General features: G+C 47.9%; 5 protein-coding genes across 5 annotated transcripts; 2 read left to right on the plus strand and 3 right to left on the minus strand.

Annotated features, from left to right (window-relative positions):
• Positions 1 to 783: 783 nt before the first annotated feature.
• FOMMEDRAFT_147637 (succinate-semialdehyde dehydrogenase) lies at positions 784 to 4,927 on the minus strand (the record flags this gene model as incomplete). Its single annotated transcript, XM_007268168.1, has 26 exons — positions 784 to 824; positions 883 to 964; positions 1,025 to 1,203; positions 1,258 to 1,283; positions 1,338 to 1,446; positions 1,511 to 1,603; positions 1,661 to 1,718; positions 1,775 to 1,889; positions 1,948 to 2,041; positions 2,100 to 2,524; positions 2,586 to 2,989; positions 3,044 to 3,194; positions 3,247 to 3,320; positions 3,372 to 3,547; positions 3,611 to 3,706; positions 3,754 to 3,790; positions 3,842 to 3,848; positions 3,921 to 3,977; positions 4,026 to 4,052; positions 4,105 to 4,111; positions 4,167 to 4,199; positions 4,269 to 4,304; positions 4,364 to 4,435; positions 4,500 to 4,615; positions 4,671 to 4,764; positions 4,817 to 4,927. The coding sequence occupies 17 exons, from the start codon at positions 4,925 to 4,927 to the stop codon at positions 2,457 to 2,459; spliced, it is 1,566 nt and encodes a 521-aa protein (XP_007268230.1). The 3' UTR covers positions 784 to 824; positions 883 to 964; positions 1,025 to 1,203; positions 1,258 to 1,283; positions 1,338 to 1,446; positions 1,511 to 1,603; positions 1,661 to 1,718; positions 1,775 to 1,889; positions 1,948 to 2,041; positions 2,100 to 2,456.
• Positions 4,928 to 6,178: 1,251 nt separating this feature from the next.
• Positions 6,179 to 11,179, plus strand: FOMMEDRAFT_135233 (ribonuclease III; the record flags this gene model as incomplete). Its single annotated transcript, XM_007268169.1, has 13 exons — positions 6,179 to 6,839; positions 6,895 to 6,990; positions 7,062 to 7,170; positions 7,222 to 8,578; positions 8,629 to 8,803; positions 8,854 to 8,896; positions 8,961 to 9,139; positions 9,193 to 9,728; positions 9,795 to 10,043; positions 10,118 to 10,196; positions 10,299 to 10,363; positions 10,435 to 10,900; positions 10,959 to 11,179. 13 exons carry the CDS (start codon positions 6,179 to 6,181, stop codon positions 11,177 to 11,179), a joined length of 4,236 nt encoding a protein of 1,411 aa, XP_007268231.1.
• Positions 11,180 to 11,396: 217 nt separating this feature from the next.
• FOMMEDRAFT_158073 (uncharacterized protein) lies at positions 11,397 to 11,750 on the minus strand (the record flags this gene model as incomplete). Its single annotated transcript, XM_007268170.1, has 3 exons — positions 11,397 to 11,412; positions 11,478 to 11,587; positions 11,646 to 11,750. 3 exons carry the CDS (start codon positions 11,748 to 11,750, stop codon positions 11,397 to 11,399), a joined length of 231 nt encoding a protein of 76 aa, XP_007268232.1.
• Positions 11,751 to 12,440: 690 nt separating this feature from the next.
• FOMMEDRAFT_89325 (NAD-aldehyde dehydrogenase) lies at positions 12,441 to 15,267 on the plus strand (the record flags this gene model as incomplete). The annotated part of the gene is made up of 17 exons (XM_007268171.1): positions 12,441 to 12,556; positions 12,618 to 12,664; positions 12,775 to 12,964; positions 13,050 to 13,122; positions 13,208 to 13,278; positions 13,332 to 13,361; positions 13,424 to 13,505; positions 13,574 to 13,602; positions 13,664 to 13,820; positions 13,878 to 13,941; positions 14,019 to 14,194; positions 14,301 to 14,421; positions 14,532 to 14,575; positions 14,670 to 14,760; positions 14,847 to 14,896; positions 14,975 to 15,044; positions 15,176 to 15,267. 17 exons carry the CDS (start codon positions 12,441 to 12,443, stop codon positions 15,265 to 15,267), a joined length of 1,503 nt encoding a protein of 500 aa, XP_007268233.1.
• A 1,566-nt stretch (positions 15,268 to 16,833) lies between these two features.
• On the minus strand, positions 16,834 to 18,579 carry FOMMEDRAFT_147640 (uncharacterized protein). The gene is made up of 6 exons (XM_007268172.1): positions 18,343 to 18,579; positions 18,177 to 18,290; positions 17,559 to 18,127; positions 17,396 to 17,486; positions 17,265 to 17,336; positions 16,834 to 17,191 (listed from the first exon to the last, which is right to left on the minus strand). Exons 1-6 carry the CDS (start codon positions 18,469 to 18,471, stop codon positions 17,144 to 17,146), a joined length of 1,023 nt encoding a protein of 340 aa, XP_007268234.1. The 5' UTR covers positions 18,472 to 18,579; the 3' UTR covers positions 16,834 to 17,143.
• Positions 18,580 to 19,675: the final 1,096 nt, after the last annotated feature.

Raw genomic sequence — 19,675 nt, forward strand, 5'->3', positions numbered from 1 at the left:
CAGCAGCACAATCAGGTAGTTCTATCCATACATCTGTTCTCCTAGTATAGTGACGATCCTTGTGACAGATTTTCTCGTTAAATGAACGAATGAATAACAGGTAGGCATTGTCAATATTTTGAAAACTCTCTATAGACTCTCAAATGTTGAACACGTACATACAATTCGTTATAAATTGTTTCTCTGATCCAGTATTCCTCTGTACATCCTCCTACCCTCCCAGCATTTGGTTCATTATTTAAAATAGTTGAATTGTCTTCCTAGTTTCACTCTCTAGCCTTTTCCTTTCCTTTTGTTTGTCTTCATTTCTCTGTGTATACTGTACTTATTTCTACTAAGAGAAGTCAGAAAATTGTACTTCTCTACTTGCACTGGCTGAATGGCTCTACAACAAAATGCCACATGTAGATCTAGGATATGAGAATAGTCTTTGCGCAATTAATATTGAAAAAAATGCTGTGCCTGTGTTGACACCTTCTACTCATATATTTTTAAAACTATGAATTAACCAAAGGTTTAGAGTAAATTTAGATGTTTAGACAACTTGGTAGGACCTAGGATGATACCAGCCCTGCCGCAATAACGCCGCGTGATGTTGTCGTCATATGTCCTCGGTATGTGTTTTTGGCTTTGAGAGTTGTCGGATGACGCGGGTCAAGCATGAAAGATAGCCGAGGCGCGCAAATCTCAACGGCAACCGGTCTTCCGGCCGTGCGATCTCATGACGGCACATGTATTTAAGAGATGAGAGCATCCAATGGACCCGCTCTTCCTCAGACTCTTCCCTATCGCACACACCCTCCATCATGGCACCTATCCGAACAGCAAGTTGATTCACCCCCTCAGTTTATTCAACCGTCCTGACCTCGTTTGCTTTGACAGTCATGGACTCGTCTGATTCGATTCGTTGCTGCAGAGACGGCTATGGTTCATATTGGCGAGCCAGTTGACCCGAACCTTGATAGTATGTCAAAAATTCCTCACATAAATAGAACTCAGCAGAGCTGAATGCAACTATCTGCAGTCGGCTTAGCATACAATGCAAAGAAGACAATCCAAGCGCGCGAGATAATAGGCTCTGCGCTTGACCCGTCTTCGCAGGTCTCCAACACCGTATTGACAGTGCAAGAGCTCCTCTCCCCACTCGCTCGTGACGAAATCGGACTCGTGCGATGCCTTGGACTCAACTACTCCGATCATGCAGTTCGTGTTTGCTAAGTTACACAATTCAGAATTAATATTAAGCGAACCTCGTAGGCAGAGGCAGGAATGGCTAAACCTGCGTAGGTTCACAAAGAATCTACCTCCGGTCCATTGTTGAAATTATCCTGCCGCAGAGCTCCGATTCTATTCTATAAGCCCAAGACCTCTTTAATAGGACCTGAAGCCCCCATTCTGGTACCCAAAGCCGCCCAACCCGTAAATAAACATCTTCCGGATTATGAGGTGAGAATATTATTACTTATTTATTTCTTGGAGTAACTAATTGTCCGCCTGATTTTCTCTCCAGGTCGAGTTAACCATCGTCATTGGCAAGCCGGCAAAGGACGTTTCAGAAGCAGATGCTTTGGACTATGTATTAGGATACACTGTCGGCAATGATGTGCGTTTATCTCAAGTATCTAGCATGTACATTCTGTGGATGAGGTCGTCTCTTTAGATGTCCTTCCGTTTCCATCAAATGGCCGTTTCACAATGGGGTTTCTCGAAGGGCTTTGGTATGCACTACCAATTTGTGAAATTCGGAAAGTTTATCTCATGCATATCGTAACAGATAACTCGACTCCAGTGGGACCATGCATCGTTTCAGCAAAAGCTGTATCAGACCCACAGAAGCTTCCTCTCAAGACATTCGTAAATGGGCAAACCATGCAGGACGGGACAACTGCGTGAGTCTCTGCTCTTACTACATCAACATGAGTATTCTTAGCGAAAGGCGTAATTCAGTGATCAGATCTTCAACGTGCGACAAACGATAGCATTCTTATCGCAGGGTACGACACTTGAGCCAGGCTCGATCATCATGACTGGTACACCTAAGGTATGGACTATCTTTATTCTTTTGCTACTGAGTCATTAATGTATGGCATGGATTAAAGGGCGTGGGCTTCGTAAGGAAACCTCCTGTCTTCCTCAAGCATGGCGATGATGTGCGCGTTTGGATCGGAGGCAACATGGGCACTTTGATCAATCCCGTTGTCGAGGAAGGAAAGGGCAAACTCAGTGCACAGGTCAAGCTTTGATTCTCCGAGAATTTATAGAGAAAATGTTGACTGTTTTATTGAGTGTTTCCATGAGGTCCAGTAGTGTTCTCAGTGTTGCCTGCTTTCTTGTATGTCTAGTAGCGTATTGAGATGTTATACCAGTTTCACCCGGAATATCAAGAGATAACTGTTGTCCAAGAAGTTTGTTATATATTCGTACAATTACATTGGAAGAACCAGTCGTCATCTTTTTCAAATGCCACCAAAGGCGATGAATTTTGTTTGCATGTACTCTTGAATGCCGTGCGCCCCTTCACGACCTATTGTATCGCGCCAATCAGTTGCTCATTACACGTTGAGAACTCAGAAAACGGTACTTACCAAGTCCACTCTCCTTGATCCCTCCGAAAGGAATCGTAGCTTGAGAAATAAGACCCGTATTCGTACCAACCATCCCAACCTCAAGTGCCTCCGCAACGCGCCACACACGGCCAACGTCACGAGAGTAGAAGTACCCAGCCAAACCATATGGAGTATCATTCGCCAATTTCAGAACTTCTTCCTCTGTCTCAAACTTGATGAGAGCCGCAACTGGACCAAAGGTCTCTTCATTTGAGAGCCTGACGTGTGGAGGTACGTCTGAGAGGACTGTTGGGGCGAAGAAGGAGCCTGGACCCTCGATTCGCGATCCACCTACGAGGACTTGTGCACCTTGGCTTACTGCGTCGTTGACGTGGGCTTCTACTTTCTGGATGGCGCGATCGTGAATGAGCGGTCCGTGTGTACTAAAGTCAAAGCGGTATCAGTAATATGACTGAATAGGTCATGCGAGTACGAACGTTTCTTTGTCCATTCCGTTGCCGACCTTGAATGTAGCGACCCTAGCAGCAAGACGAGAAGCGAACTCGGCGTAGACGGAGGAGTGTACGTAGATCCTGTTCGCGCAGACGCAAGTTTGACCGGATGCACGGTATTTACAGATGATAGCGCCTAATCAAACACTAGTTGAGGTGAAATGGCGCATGTTTCTATAGAGGCTTACCTTCTACGGCAGCATCAATGTCTGCGTCATCAAACACAATGAACGGCGAGTTTCCTCCCGCCTCGAACGAAATTCTTCGCAGTGCATAAGATAAGGACACTAAAAATCAAGGCACAAGTACTCACTTTTTCATAGTACTGGCGGACATGCCGTAGAGCAGTTTCGCCACTTGCGTTGACCCAGTGAAAGTGACCTTGCGTACGACAGGGCTCTCACACAATGTCTTGCCGACGTCGCCGACATTCTTCAGAGTCGTGACGACGTTGATGACGCCATCGGGGAATCCGGCACGTCGTGCAAGCTATCAGTACACATTAATTATCAATTCAGTAGCATTATCAATTGCTATACAAGTGACACGAACTTCAGTAAGAGCAAGGGCGGAGAACGGAGTCTCCGGTGGAGGCTTTACGACTGCTGTGCATCCTGCAGCAAGAGCTGCACCTAGTTTACGCGTGATCTGTGAAACCATTAGTCTCTATAAAGTCAGGTTGTCTATCATGTTACCATGGCCGAAGGGAAGTTCCAGGGTGTTAGAATTGCACTTTATCAATGTGTGAACATCCTGCCTCAGGACAATACGAGGCTTTCTTACCAAACACCTGCGAAATATGTGAAAAATATGTGGTAGCTCAATTGAAGGCCAGTTCGTAACATGCGAATAAATTACTTACCAACGGGCTGCATCAGTGTTACATTACGAACACTGAGAACCGGCGATGGTATTGTTTCTGAGAATGCTCAGAATCAACATAAGGCATCACGACGGAAGTATTCACCTCCATATGTGCGGACAGCCTCCTCAGCTTAGTTCAGAATGTCAGCGGCAATTTAAAGGACAAGTCCAGGTGTGCGTACCGAACCACTGCAAAATATTAATCAGTTGCCTCGGCAAAGATAAAGCAAATCAGCCAATGTACCTCTATAAACGAGTTACTGTACGCGATTTCACTCTGAAAATTGTTTAATTTAAGTAGTTAGACAAGATAAATCGACGTTCGCGGGTATGAAAGTTGGTGTACCTTTGCATCGGCCAAGGTCTTTCCATTTTCGAGCGTCTGGTTCGGACCGGCATCAGTTCAGTACAGATAAAAGAATGACTGACCACGAGACCCACCAAAATCCGTGAAAGGTCATCAGAGTGCTCTTGTATGAGAGCATACAGCTTCATGAGTAAGTCATGACGTTGCTATTGAATCGGATATAGTAATGTGAGAACATATGAATGAACCAATCATCCGGCCAGGACTAGCCTTTGCCGTTGTCATTTTCCACGACTTGAAAGCAGTCTGCGCTGCAGTGATAGCCTCTTGCGTCTCTTTCATGCCCATCTCGGGCACAGTACCTATTTCCTTGCCAGTAGCCGGGTCTGAGAGAGCAGCGTTATCATAGAGTTTACGTGTTGACGCGAACATTGGACATACTGGTAACCGAAACGGTTGAACCATCTATTGCATCTCTCCAAGAGCCTGCAATGTATCCTTTTGTTTGGAGAAGACCCTCGTCTTTCAGAGCAAACTAAATACGGATGTTAGAGACATGAATGCACGATAGCAGCTTCATTACCGACCGCTGCAGCTACATTACTGGCCATTCTGCGGAAAGTAAATAGTACGGTGCGATTCTGCTTGGGAAGATGGCGGAGGGAACGAGAGAAAGAGGGGCCCAGGAGCCTGATCATGGCCGAATGCAACTGGAATAAACAGCATCCGCAGAAAGCATATTTGCCCGACCCAACACGACGTCAGATTTGATGCAGATCACGGGCCGAACGGAAGTCGAGTACGAGCACGTGCCTCCAAGGTCATCGCTAGCTGCAAGAGCGAGAGAAATGTATACTCGAGCCACGCGCCTTTGTTAAGTTTGTATCCGTATTCGATTTATACCCTCACAACCTGCGTTCTATTTTTCTCAAGTTTCGATGCAATGCTCAAGGCTTGGAAGCAGGCTTGGAAAAAGGAGGATGGCAGCAGCACGCATAGCGATGGAAACGATTCCTCAATCCCCGAAGCCACTTCAGCTTCTCGCCCTTCTTCACCAATAGTCGTTACCTCCAATCCCGAACCCCATACATCAATCATTTCGCCTTCACGTCAAAAGCGCAAAGCATCTCCGGCAGCCGAAGCGGCTCGCACGGTGCATGAAGCTGAACTCGATGGATCCAGCTTCCAAGCTGAAGAACATCCAACCAAACGAAGCAGGATGGATGCTCCTGATGCTTCTTCCTCAGAAGCGATCCACGGTCGACTACCGGAACTCATGGACATAGAAGAAGAGGGTGCTTATGAAACCGTGTCACAGCAATATGCAAGCAGTGAGGATTTCAAAGAAACTCTGCTTTTACAGGCGAACCAGGGAAATAGTGCGTACTGGATTATTTCTTGTTCTCTCATCACCACTCATAACGCACGGCTCTAGCAATCGCGTTTCTAGAGTCAGACTCTCGTCAGTTGATTTGTTCTACAGTATCTTCGTATCACTAAACATCGAATTTAGAAAAGGTCAACACACTGTCTGAACTACTCATATTGGCATGTGCCTCGGAACGAGAAATACCTGTCAGCGTCACTCGGAAACGGCGAATAGCACTGATGGTCGTAGAGTACGAAATATCGAAGTTTTTCTCTTTTGCGACACGACTACTGACAGACTGCCAGGGATACAGCAACTGCAAGCGCGCGGGAAGTCCAATTGGCTGAACTATGCAGCTTGTCTGTCGGCGTATATACACCTTCTTCGCACGTTTCGTCACTGGAGAGCTGGAATGAGATGTCGAGCAAAAAGGAGGTTGTCGTTGTAGCAGCCAAGGTCAGCACTTACAACGCCATCATGAAGATGCGACTTACCTCAATATATGCAGCTTTTATTCGATTCTTTGGTTCAAGGAACTTTAGCAATCTCCCACATTCATTTCATGGTCATAGATGACTTGATGCCGGCTAAGGATGATGAGTCTCATCCTATCCAATTACTGATGAAAGACTTTTTCCACGTTACCGATAAAAAGTCACGACCACGGATATTCGGCTCCATTGTTGTGTCTCCAGACGCGACATTTTACTTTGACATTAGTCTCCTCAAGCTCGAGAACGTCCTCGATGCAAAGTATCATGGTTTCACGGATGCAACACGCGATTCGATTCTTTCCCTACCAGACAAGCCTATGGAGCTGGTCGTCTTCTACGACCCGCAGGTCCATATTGTCGACACCCCGTTACTCAAACGTTTGCTTGTACATGATCCCCATATGTCACTTTTCAGGTCCCACTTTCGCAACTCGAAGCACGCTCTGAGTGAAATAGGCGCGTGTGCCTGTGACCTTGTCTGGCGTCGTGCACTTAAGGACATGGAAGCGGAGTCGGATATTAATGAACCGGTCTTCGAGGAAGATGATGAGCTGCAAACTGGTTCCGAAGCCGCGATTAGAAGTGCGAAAAGCAAAATCAGGAATACAATTAAGAATTGGCTATTCACAATGCCGAATCTGGATCAATCATCTCGAGGCTTCAATATCACCCCGAAGTTTGCGAGACTAATGGAAGTGTTGAAGGCATGTGAGCCACAAGGCGACGCATTCCGTGGAATCATTTTCGGTGCGTTCCTGTCCTATTCATGAAACATCGGTATATGGAACCTTTCTTCTTTTAGTCCAAAAGCGCAGCATTGCCTATGTCTTAGCGGATCTACTCCGGACTTTGGATGATCAAATCGGATTCATTCGACCACAAGCCCTCGTAGGTCACGGTCCACTGGCGGAAACCTCAGCTCAGGTAACAGCATCTATTGTTAAGGCTTTTACTTCATTCTGGCTAAAGTACTGCAGTCGGACGTATTAGATGCTTTTAGGACGGGAGTTTACAATTTACTTATTGCGACGAAATTCGCTGAGGATCTAGAGATTTGCTCGGCAACAATTGTGATAAGGTAGTTTAACTCGCATTTAATCTGAGTTATGTCGGCTGACGCAGTACCTAGGTTTGATCTGTTCGAGAGTCAGGTTTCATATGCGCATTGTCGGGCACGCGCCCGTGGTCAACAATGCCACCTTATCCACATGGCAGAGCGAGGAAGCGATGTCCATCGCCGTATCCTAGCTGACGTTGCACGCATAGATCGGAGGATGGAAAGATGGGTCCAACGAGTCACAACGAGCGTTGGAAGTGCTATTCCTCCTGTACCACTACGCGAAACAGTCGATCCATATCGTTCTGATAGCGATGATGAGGACAATGACGATCCCGAGAGCTTTGTACAGGATCCGACAACGAGCGGACGCATATTTGTGCAGGATGCTATGACGGTGGTATATCGATTTGCTTCTCAGCTTCCTGCAGCTGGAGATGTAGAAAGACGACTAAATAAGCCACTATTCGAATATGAAGAACTGCAAGATGGCCCGTCATCTAAGACGATGTACATATGCACAGTTTTACTTCCACCCGGTGCGCCGCTTCGACGAGTATCAGGTTCACCAAGCCCGTCAAGGTCTCAGGCCCGCCGAATGGCTTGTTATCAAACATGCTACGAGCTTTACAGCCTTGGTGCTCTCGATTATCGTTTGTTCCCTCGACCGCCTCTCCCAGCGACCAGACCACAAAGGACAACATACATTTCTGCTCAGATGATCGAAGAAATGAGTGACCGGGAAGAAGAGGAGGCCCTGTTGCCCTCCAGGTTGCAGGAACAGAATAGAGCGATGGGGACACGCCTTTATCCTCGCAAAAGACCAGACTTCTGGATGAACACCCTACCGATCATGCGAGGATGTCTATATCCGACTATTATTTACCCCGTCGTGGATCCGAATGCGATTGAAGTTGGAGGTGTACACTCTCCAATATTGATATTGACTCGGCTTCCTCTTCCACCGCTCTTCCCATTCAAAATTTACTACTCTGGTGTTGCCGGGAAAGTGCATTTCAAGCGCGGTGAAGCGTTCGAAGTTGATGATGACATGCTTCAAGACTTGTACAAGTATACCATTCGAATGATTCGGAGTATAACCAACAAGCCATATATATGTGCCCTGGACAGCATCCCTTATTTCCTTGCACCTCTATATAGGGACTTCAAGATCGATGTGGGTGAGGGTGGACCTGACGATGGCCAGCGATGGGATTTTCCAAATGTCGTTGATCACATACCTTGGGACAAAGTGCAACTAGCCGCAGCGAAGGCAGCTGCCGCACTTAATACACAGGACGTGCATACACTCATTGCTGATTCTGAGGATGCGTTGATACAAGACCGATGGGCCGAGTTTACACGAAAGTATTATTGTGTAAGGATGCGTCCTGATCTCAATCCTTTATCAAAACCACAGGATAGCCCTGTGAGTGTTCAGGACATTATTCTCCGGTTCAAACCTAACACCTGATTTAGAGGGAGAAGGATTTCGACAATCTCGTCGAATACTGTCGAGCACGTCGCAGGGGATTTGAAGGTCTGCAGGACTACAAGCAACCTTTAATAGAGGTCGAAGTCTGTTCGTCGTTGGTCAGCCATCTCAATCCGACTGCCAGGCAAATCGCTGAGTCAAAGCATCATCCCGCCAAATGTAAGTTTTTGTAATCCTTTCACAATAAAAAATACTAAGAGTCTCTCCAGATCTTATTCCAGAACTGTGTGTCAAGTCTACGATACCCGCAAGGTAAGCGAAGGCAATGCATACAAGGTTGCTTTACTCTAATATGCTACATGCATTGTCGCCGCAGTGTTTACCGAACAATATCTTTATTGCCATCCATTATCAGCAAGCTCGAAGACTTCTTACTAATAAAGGAGTTAAATGCCAAGTATTTTGACCACTCTATTGCAGAGTACGACCTGCTTGCTGCTGTTTCGTCGCCAGCAGCGTTCGTGGATGTTGACTATGAACGCCTTGAACTACTCGGTAATGCATATATACCTGGTGGTTTCTCAAATTGGCTTACGGTGATAATCTAGGTGATGCGTACTTGAAGTACTTGTCCTCTGTCTACCTCTTCGTAACATTCCCTACTCTGCATGAGGGGGCGTTGCACGTGTCTCGTCAACGGATTATCAGCAATAGGTCTCTCTTGCGCAATGCGAATCGTTGTGGGTTGCCACAATATATCCAGTCCAAGCCATTGGCGCCAAGAATGTGGTGTCCGCCGAACTTCATAGTATATCGACCGCCAAAGATGCATCTTGATGAGGAACCCATGGACTTAGGAGAACACGAGCTGGAAGAAGGGGAGTTGCCAACTCAAGACCAGGTTCAAGAAGCCGAGGGTGCGAAAAAAGGCAGAGAGAGTGGTTCACATGCAGGCGGGTCAGGTGAACCCAAGGTAGGGGAGACACAAACTAATGAAAGCACCCCTATGGATGTTTCTGATGAAAATGGGGTTGGAAAGACAAATGATGGTCAGCCAAACTCCGGGACAGTGACGCCAGGCAAGAAATCTAGCAAGAAGAAGAAGAAAAAGGAAAGCTTCAACACTCAGTGGCTCGGAGACAAAGTGCGTGTGTGCTAGATTGGATTTCAGGCTTCCGTGACTTCTGACCTTTGTGACTTTTCATACTAGGCAGTAGCCGATGTTGCGGAGGCGATTATAGGTGCCGCGTATGTCACCGGCGGACGAGAGATTGCGCTAAAGGTGACGAAGGCGCTGAACGTTCCGGTGCCCCACATTGACCGATGGTCGGACTTCGGGCGGAAGGCGCTTGCTCCCCCTCCGGAGGTGACGGCGAGGCTTCGGACCGGGTCCATCCAGGCGGTAGAAGCCATTATCGGACACCAATTCAATCATCCGCACCTTCTAGCACAAGCACTTGTGAGTATCCGAGCTTAAGGTGACTTCATCGGTACCGGTGCTAACGTGACATCCCCGATGTCGGGGTACGGAAGACGCATGCATCCATACATGGGAATGAAATGACGAGCTACGAACGGCTGGAATTTATCGGTGATGCTATATTGGATTTCCGTGAGTTTGGCTAGAACCTGAGGACCGCACTCACGCGTGTCCTTCGTCTTCCATATTACATATCACATTTATACTGATGCGATGTGCTACATTCTTTCCAAGTCGTTATCCGTCACATTTACGATAGGGACAGCTCATTGTCTCCGGGCGCGCTAACGTTATTGAAGGTTTGAGAACTCCTTCATTAAACCTACTTCAGAACCTGACTAGAACTTTATCTGCTCGGTGTATTTTGCAGGGTGCGATGGTCTCTAATGCGGCTCTAGCGGCTGTCTGTGTTTGGTCGGGATTACACGAGCACCTGCTATTCGAGTCTTCGGCTTTGGAGAAGAGTATTCAGAGCTATGCTGTTGAGCTCGAGCAGAGACAGCTTGCTGAGCATGAGCAAGCTGCACGTGAAGACCGGCAACCCGGACAGTACTGGGTTGATGTCGAGCCTCCGAAAGCGCTTTCTGATGTCGTTGAGTCAATCTTTGGAGCGGTATATGTGTCGGATAATTTCTCTCCCATTGGGGCAGAAAAATTCTTTGACAAGGTGCTAGCGCCGTTCTATGACCAACACATCACGCTGCACACTCTTTCACATCATCCGACGAAAATTCTATTTGAGCTCTTCCAGTCACAAGGATGTCAGAACTTTGAACTTGTCAAGGATTCTATTGATTCCCGCGAGAACGAGTACAGCCATACGGTCGAAAGTACAGGTACGTGCGAGTTGTGCCTGTCTTCCTGAAAGGGACAGTCACTGATTGATGGCTCAAGTTATTGTTCACGATATTGTTTTGGCGAGTGCATCGGATACGTCGGTAACAGCATCTGCACGGCGTGCTTCAGATATAGCTCTAGATGCGATTGAGGGCGACCCGTCGTTCATGGCGCGCTATTGTGACTGCCGTGCTATAAACCAGGCCAAAAAAGCTGCGAAGAAAGCAGGGAAAGCTGGCGCCTCGCGTGGTTCTGACAGTGAAATGCGGGATCCGTGATATTAGATTCGGATATGGAGATTGTATCAATCACTAATGTATTTTAGAATCATCTTGAGGATCTTATTAATAGACAAGATTTTGTCAATCGGGACTCCATCTATTAATGCAATGCTGAGTGTTGCGTCTACAATGGAGATGATTACGAATCTAATGGGCATCTACAAATCTAGTCTCTATATCTAGAGGTGTCTAGCATGGAATATATAGTTGCTATCTATGCTTTCTTGCGACTGTTAAATCCGCACAAAGTGCTCAGCATTGAAAAAACGAAAGAAACGAATGTGGCACAACGTACAGCTGGTAGGCAGAGGCAGCGACGGGGAGGAGTGCGCCCGTGAGGAGGAAAGCCGCGAGCTTTGCGGCGAAGGAGAACCTCATACTCGGGTCGTGCTTGAACGGCGTTGCCTGCAAGCCAGTGTCAGTCGGTGCACCAAAAATCGTGTTAAAAAAATAGCACGCTTACGTTGCCTACGACGTTCTCGACATGGAGCGCACGACGCTGGACTGCAGTCGAGCGAAGGACAGCAGGTGCGCGAGCACGAAGAGCAGAGCGGGCGAGGACAGACATGGTGATGGTGGTGGTATCGGGTGAAAAAGGAATGCGCGGAAACCAGGCCAGCGAAATGTCAGAAAGTTCGGTTGTGACCTACGTCAGCCGGACCTGCAATCGGGGCCAATCGCGAAGTCCGCGCCTCAGTCTGGTTGGCTCTCGTTTTGGAAGGCACTTGCTCTTATTGGCCAGAGTCTAGGCCCACAGCCTATGGCCGATTACTAACGTCTATCTTTGCACCATGGCCTTGCTTCGCTTCCTACTTTCGTTTTCAGCCATTGTGTTCTTGAGAGAATTCTGCATCATATTTTTATGTCACATACACTCGATTTGCAGCTAAAATAGTCTTCCATTTTCTTCGACCAGTTCTGAACTTTATTATCTCGACCTTGACACCTTCCACCACCAACTTATTGAAGTTATTTCTTGCACCATTCGCTACTAATTATTCCGACACTCTATTCACGACACGTCTTCCAATATCTGCACGCATCTTTTTCTCGCGTGCGCTTATTCTCGCTCGAACACCGCAAAAGGTGCATTGATCTGGAGACGTTATCTATGGTTTGCATTCTTGGCTCTCGTCTTAGCCTCCGACTGTGCACGTTATCTCGGCCTGTGGAGCGCCTTAGAACCGCTCATATACGAAGTGCTCTCACCCTCGCCGCTAACTCTGCTTCTTGTCTTCCACTCCCATATCGCAGAACAATGTCTGTCGCCTCAGTGCCAATCTCCGTTCCGGGTTCGAATAAGTCCATATCGCTTCAGACGGGCCTTTTCATAAACAATGAATTCGTTCGGTCCGTGGATGGGTCAACCATCGAGTGAGAGACATTACTAAGCATGAAACCTTGTCTGTTGAGAGCAAACGCCATACGTACACAGGTCCGTCAACCCTGCAACGGAGGAGGTGATTTGCAAGATCTCGGCAGGTACATGCTCGCGTCGCACTTCAGATTCGTACCATCCCGAATCGCGATGTTTGACGTGCAGATCAGTGCTAACTTACGTTTTGTTTAAACCAAAAACACAAACTTCCCAGCATCCGAGAAGGACATCGACCTCGCCGTTGCTGCCGCGCGCAAAGCGTTCAAGACGACTTGGGGAAAGAACGTCACCGGCGTTGAGCGCGCGAAGTTGATAAACAAGCTTGCAGATCTGATCGAACGCGACCAGGAAGAACTCGCCCAACTCGAGTCCCTCGACAACGGCAAGCCTGTCCGGATCGCAAGGTAATAGACGCATTTATCCAGTGCTATAATTACCCGCACGAATTATCCCGCATAAGTCAGCACTAACTATCCGGGCTCATCTTAGGGAGGGGGATATTGCCGACTCTGTTGGATGTCTCCGATACTATGCCGGGTGGGCAGACAAAATCGTCGGTCAAGTTCGTAGTTTATCCTTATCCTGCCTGGACGCTACGCAGCATTTACAAATTGCTCAATTAACCATCAATATCAATAATCTATCAGACGATCGAGGTGAACAACAATACCAAGCTCTGCTTGACACGCCATGAGCCTATCGGAGTTTGCGGACAGATGTACGTCTGTTAATTAATCCGCGAACTGTTAGCTCAGTTACATGTATATTCAGTATTCCATGGAACTATCCCATTCAGATGTGGTTTGTAGCACCTGGTTGACTCCAGCTATCAACCCTAGTTGATTCTCGCTGTTAACTCTCAGGGCGTGGAAGGTTGGACCTGCCCTGGCCACTGGATGTACAATCGTAATGAAACCTTCGGAAATTACCCCCTTGTCTGCCTTAGTACGTCAGGATATCCGCTTCTATCTATGCTGATCTTCTTGGAGACTCATGCATTGCTTCTCTATCAGAAACTGTCCGAACTTGCCAGGGAGGCAGGGTGTGTTAAGTACTTGAAATGCGATTTCTCTCACATTAATAATGCGTCTATCGATCTTCAGATTTCCTCCCGGTGTCATCAACACGGTACCTTCACTGGGCTCGGTCGGAGGAGCGGCGCTCGCAGCTCATCCTGATGTGGACAAGATTGCTTTCACAGGGTCCACCGTGACAGGTCGTAAAATAATGGAAGCAGCCGCGAAAAGCAATCTGAAAAAAGTACGGAGCCGTGATCGAGATTAGTCTAGTGAAAGCATAACTGATTCCATGTCCTAGGTTTCCTTGGAGCTTGGAGGAAAGTCGCCACACATTATCTTTGAGTCTGCGGATTTGGATCAAGGTGAGAGTAGAGTCCCAAATGAGGTGCTACAAGGAGGTCAGTTGCTGAAGCGCGGATGTGTTCTGAACCTTGCCTAGCTGCGAACTGGGCTGGACTCGGAATCTTGTACAACAATGGACAGGACTGCACGGCCGGCTCTCGGCTGTTCGTGCAAGACACGATATACGACAAGTTCATGGCGATTCTTGTGAAGAAGACGCAGGAACTCGTTGTATCTCATGGGTTCGATGAAAAGGCTTCTGCTGGTCCGGTGGTACGCACTTGTCTTTTGCCTTTTCTGTCGCGTCCTTCGCTCTTGCCCGTATTCAAGTCCGCGGCGAGACTCGGTATGTGCTGACGAACGTGGTATATCTGCACAGGTGTCGAAAACGCAATACGAACGGGTGTGGAACTATATTGAGTCTGGGAAAGCAGAGGGCGCTAAGGTGATAATTGGCGGAGAGAAACGTAAGGGGCGCGGATACTGGGTCGATCCAACAAGTTGCGTTTGTGTTTATCTGTTTTCCCGAAGGGCGACTGAGTGTGTGACGTATTGCTGACATGGTGGGATTCCGACATCTGTTCATGTGGATATGTCACTATCTTCGCAGTATTCGGCGAGATCACGCCCTCAATGAAGATTGTGAAAGAGGAGGTAATAGCCGACCCCGTTTCTTCTCCCGTTCCCTTTCCGTATTCCGCCCCGTGTCCCCGTGCCTCGTCTCGCGTGCTCACCGCGTGCGCTGCAGATCTTCGGTCCTGTTTTGGCCGTCGCAAAGTTCGCAACGGAGCAAGAAGCAATTGCGCTCGCCAACGACACGTCCTATGGACTCGGCGCTGGTTTCCACTCGAGTATGTTTTCGTCCAATATCATATTGTATTCGGTCGCTTCCGGTGAACTACTCCTGACGTTGGACGTCTTGTAGATGACGCCAATCAATGCATGCGCGTTTCATCTGCTCTTGAGGCCGGAACGGTACGTTCAGCATTGCCGAACCATATGTTCGCCTCACGTCCTAGCTTCTGTCTTCTCACTTGGCATGCTGATCGCTAGGTATGGGTCAACCAATACAACATCTTGAATAACAACGTGCCGTTTGGGGGAAAGAAACAAAGCGGTATAGGTGCGTATTACAAAAGATAACTGAGCAGAACAAAAATAGAGCATCCCAATTCGTCATGCGTGTCGACGTTCTCCCTTTTCGCGTCCGCATTGTCGATTTTTGACATATCATTACTCCTTTTATCCTTCTAGGTCGTGAGCTCGGGAGTTATGCCCTGGACGAATACACTTCCATCAAGGCTATCCACTGGAACTTTGGCGAGAAGCTCGACTGGCCCTTCTAATGCTCTTCTTCGGCGCTCGTTTATACTTCCGTTCTGGGAAGCTACAATATCAGCGTCCATGGAATAAGGGGGAATGTGACAGGGTGCATTGAAACTAGCAGGGGCTGGACTGTGAGAAGGAGAGAAGCGAGGTAAATTAACACGGAAGATCCAACAGAACAGATCTATGCACGCATGTATCTATGTACAGTACGTTATATCAAAAGAGCAACAAATAAACGAACGAATTTGAATCTTGGACATGCACTAGTGTTGTATCAATAAAGGCAGGAATAAATATAACTACGGGACATCTGCGTCCCCGAATCTTGAATCTTGAAACTAAGATTCCTCCGTCCTCTACAAACCCCCTCTATCTTCGTTTCCTTGTTATCCCCTTTACAAATTCAATGAATCAAATCAACTTTCATACCTCTTTTTCTGTTCTTCCCTCTCTTCGTTTCTTAGTTCTCCGCGTTTGTAACGACTCATGCATCTATCGACGCTATAATAAGAGCTTAGCTCTCTTGGCTTTCGAATGCATAACGCATGGTATACGCAACTCTTTTGTGTATCCGCCATTATAACCAAAAGTGCACCAAACGCTGATCGGCTTAAATTTCACGCACATGTACTCCAAGGAAGGACAAAGTTAGAAATATATCACATATGTGACTATGTATGATTCTATGACGCAGGAAATTAGTAGTCCCCCAGAAAAAAAAATGAACAGTGCCGTTCCTATTTGCCTTACATGAAGCTAGTTATTAATGATCTACCTTTTTCACTTACTTAACTCATTACCGCCACCACCTACACCACCACCATCATGCCCTTAAAAAATTTGGCTTTCACTAAGTCAAGTGACTTACTTGCGTTACACGCCACCATCGTCGGACTTGCTTGGGCAGCCCCGGTTAATGAAAGAAGGCTACGAAGAGGTTCCTCGTCTCTGCAACGAGAAACGGAAAGGAGTGCGGAAGGTTCAAGAAGTGTCAGGTAGTGTCAGGGAGGTAGGTATACGCCCTGACGACCACCCTTCAAGTTGGTTTTACTTCTGCCAAAGCCAACGGCCACAACGATTATTACGCAAAGAGGACGAGAAAGGGGAGAGATCGAGTAACAGTCAGCAGATGGCAAAGTGGCAAAAAGGGGTGAAATAGTTCAGAAGCTAAACTTTAGTTTAACAAAAAAAGCCAAGCTAGTGAAAGCTAACCTGGCTAGCTAGCTAGGCGCGTAAGGAAATACCGCTTACCCCGTCAACGGGGAGGGGTGAACAAGAGAAATAAATAAATGAAATGAAGTGAGTGATCGAGAGCAAGTAACTAGTCCGAGTTAAGTGTGTGATGACAGCACCACCTCTCCCATCCTGAAAGAGGCGACTAAATTGCGAGATCTGGAGAGCTATCAGTCCAACGCGTTGGGATCTCAATTCAAAATTCCTGCTAGGAATGCGCACGAAAGGGGGAAACAGGGATTCTGAGAGAAAGCGCGCATACACGTGGGTCGGCTGCTCACACAGAAACGATGGGGTCGCTACACACCAATCTGACGTTCCAATCCAAATACTGACTAGTTAAAAAAATTACGGAACCAAATTACATTACCATACTGTACCATACCATACCATACAGAACCATACAAATCGCGTAAAAACTATATACATCCTGATGTACGAAAAGCCATATAAAATAACACGCCAAGAAATTAATGTCATGTTGAAGGGACCAGGGAAAGGAGAGTAGACGATCGTCGATTCTCTTACCAAAGGGGGAAAGGAACTCACAGCGCTACGTGCAAAACAGGATCAAGAAGAAAATGTGCAAGAAACAGACGAATCATAGACGAGAGAAGAGATCAGAGTCCTGAATAGAACGGCACTGAATTGGACCCATGTCTATTGATGCATGTTCGGCTGGTAATACATGCCTCCACTTGCGGTACCCTAAGTAGGGAAAAAGCATCCGATAGAAATGAGTCGTGGAAGATAGATTGCAGTTAGAATCAAAGCTTCTCACCGAACTAGCGTTAGTCATGGTCTGATCGTACCCTTGACCGCTATTGCCAGTACCGTATCGGGCGGACGTGTTCTAAACAGTCGCGTCCTTCAGGAATGATTGGTAATTCCGAAGCCGAGACCGGGACAAACCTGAGCTTGCATCTGATACATGGTGTTGCCTGGAACTCCGTAGGACCCGCCTGGTGAAGCTGGAGACGCTACCTGATATCCTTGAGCCGTTCTGATCACATTGCAATAGAGTTTGATTAGCTGCAAGAAATAACATGAAGAAAGCTCGTTGTGAAATATGCACCTGATGTACGACTGGCCCGGATTCGTATGGATCTGCGGAACGTTCGGCGCCGACGCCTGACGTGCCGGAGTTGTGGAATGCGAACCACCAGGATATGCATAACCTTGGCCAATTGAAGGCGGCGCTGCTTGCGTTTGCACTCCGTGGGTCCCGGACCATTGATGGGAGCTCGGAACGAAGTTCGGCGGAGACTGGACATGCGTTTGGGAGGGAACGTAGTACGGCTGTTGTTCGCGAGTTTGAGTTGGACTAAGGCCAGACGGGCTCGGAGTGTACGCGTGAGTATGAGCAAGGTTACCCGCATACGGGCTCTGTTGAGATTGTGAACTCGGGTACGCATGTGACACCTGTCCACTAGGAGTGTTAACATTGTGCTGGTAGTCGTTCTGCGGGTATCCATAGGGAGTCGACGGGTGGCTACTTGTTACAGGACTGCCATTGGATGAGTCGCTTGAATATTGAGACGTTCTGTTGGGACGTTCACGTGTGTTAGAGGTCGGGCTCGCGGGATACGCGTATTCCGCGGCGTACTGGTGGGTCTGAGAAGATGAAGGGCCAGCTGCACGGCTCTGGCGAGAAATGAGCATAGCGAAATGAACGTGGAAAGAAAACACATACAGGATCGTCCGTCCTTCGACTGTTGGGATGAGCCACAGGTGGAATAATTTCACACTCCCTGTTGTTTTTGGCGCATAAATCGCATTTCGGATATGCACCAGTCTTGAATTGACACTGCAGATACTGTCAGGACCATGACGTCGGCAGAAATGAAACTTCCGCATACTTTCCGATGCTTCTGGCTGCAAGCTTTGCACGCTTTTGGACAACGTTCGTGCAGGCGAGCCTCATCCAGTTTCTTGAGAGCCATTCTGGCTTGGTACACAGACAGGTCGGTGTTGTTGGGGTCGGCCATTTTTCCGAGGCGGAAGGACGTTGGCGGAAGGACTGGATGAGAAGCCAAGATATGCGAAGAAGCGAAGAGGTGAGGGGTCGCGGTAGTATGTACAGATGAAGAGCGCAAGGGGGGAAGAGAGGGAGGGAAGGATGGAAGGATGGAAATACGGGGCTATGTCATGTGTCCTTTATACGGAGGAGGGGAGGTAGCTTTCACATATCCTGTTTAGATATTGCAGAGATGCATGGTGGGGGTAGGCTAGGGAGGCGGAGATGGCCGGAAGCTTGGGCTTAAAGAAAAAGTTGAAACAGAGTGCGAGCGTCTTCGATGACAGGCTGGAGGCAAGAGCAGCGAACGAGCGCTGCAAACGGCATGTGATGGAGAGGACGTAATGCGTGGAGATAAGCAGAGGCCAGAGAGCCGGAATCGAAGGAAGACGGAGGCTCACTCAGGAAGGACAGACACGAAGACGGCCGAGGGCGCAATAGAAGGTTGTGCAGTCGACTGCGCTAGTCCCAGTCTCTGCCGTTGCCCATTCAGTCGGCGAAACGAACATCCTGATCTGTACCGCATTTTCCAATCAGTGAATCACTCACAGTCCCGGGTCTGCTGTTCACTCCTGCCTCTTCTTGTCACCTCATCTGAAACACAGACCACCAATCTTGCAATCGCCGACACGCAAATCGCGCCACTATTGGGTGCCAGGAGTTGCTAGCTAGCATGATTCACGCTGTTTTTTTTCTCTGCTTGCACCAATGCATCTCCGCGTTGTACTCGATATGCTCATTAATCCCATCGCAGACGCGCAATTTCGGATTCGGAAATGCACGCAAAGCATCTCAGATTGCTCGCACTTCTTCCCTTTGTTTCGATTCTTTTTTCTACCTTCCTTTCCCATCTGTCTTGGGCCACGCTGCTGCCACCCTCCGTCGCCGCTCTCGCATCTGGCATGTCTGGCCCAGGCAGGTGCATGAAAATGAAAACCGCACGAGGAAGAGAAGCCTGCGCAGCGTTTAATTGCGGCGACGGCAATGATGAGCTAAAACTACATAGGATACATCCGGTACGAGTATGCCACACCAGAGATAGAAAGGAAGCGCCATCGAGATCTGTATGCAGAGGAGGCCAGGAACGGCTTAGGGACGGGTGATCGAGAATAGACGGGCGAGGAATAAGATTGAGAAATAGGTTATAAGAAAGGAATAAACAACAAAGGAAAGAG

The sequence above is a fragment of the Fomitiporia mediterranea genome, assembly GCF_000271605.1.
Source record: "Fomitiporia mediterranea MF3/22 unplaced genomic scaffold FOMMEscaffold_8, whole genome shotgun sequence".
NCBI classification, from domain to species: Eukaryota; Fungi; Basidiomycota; class Agaricomycetes; order Hymenochaetales; family Hymenochaetaceae; genus Fomitiporia; species Fomitiporia mediterranea.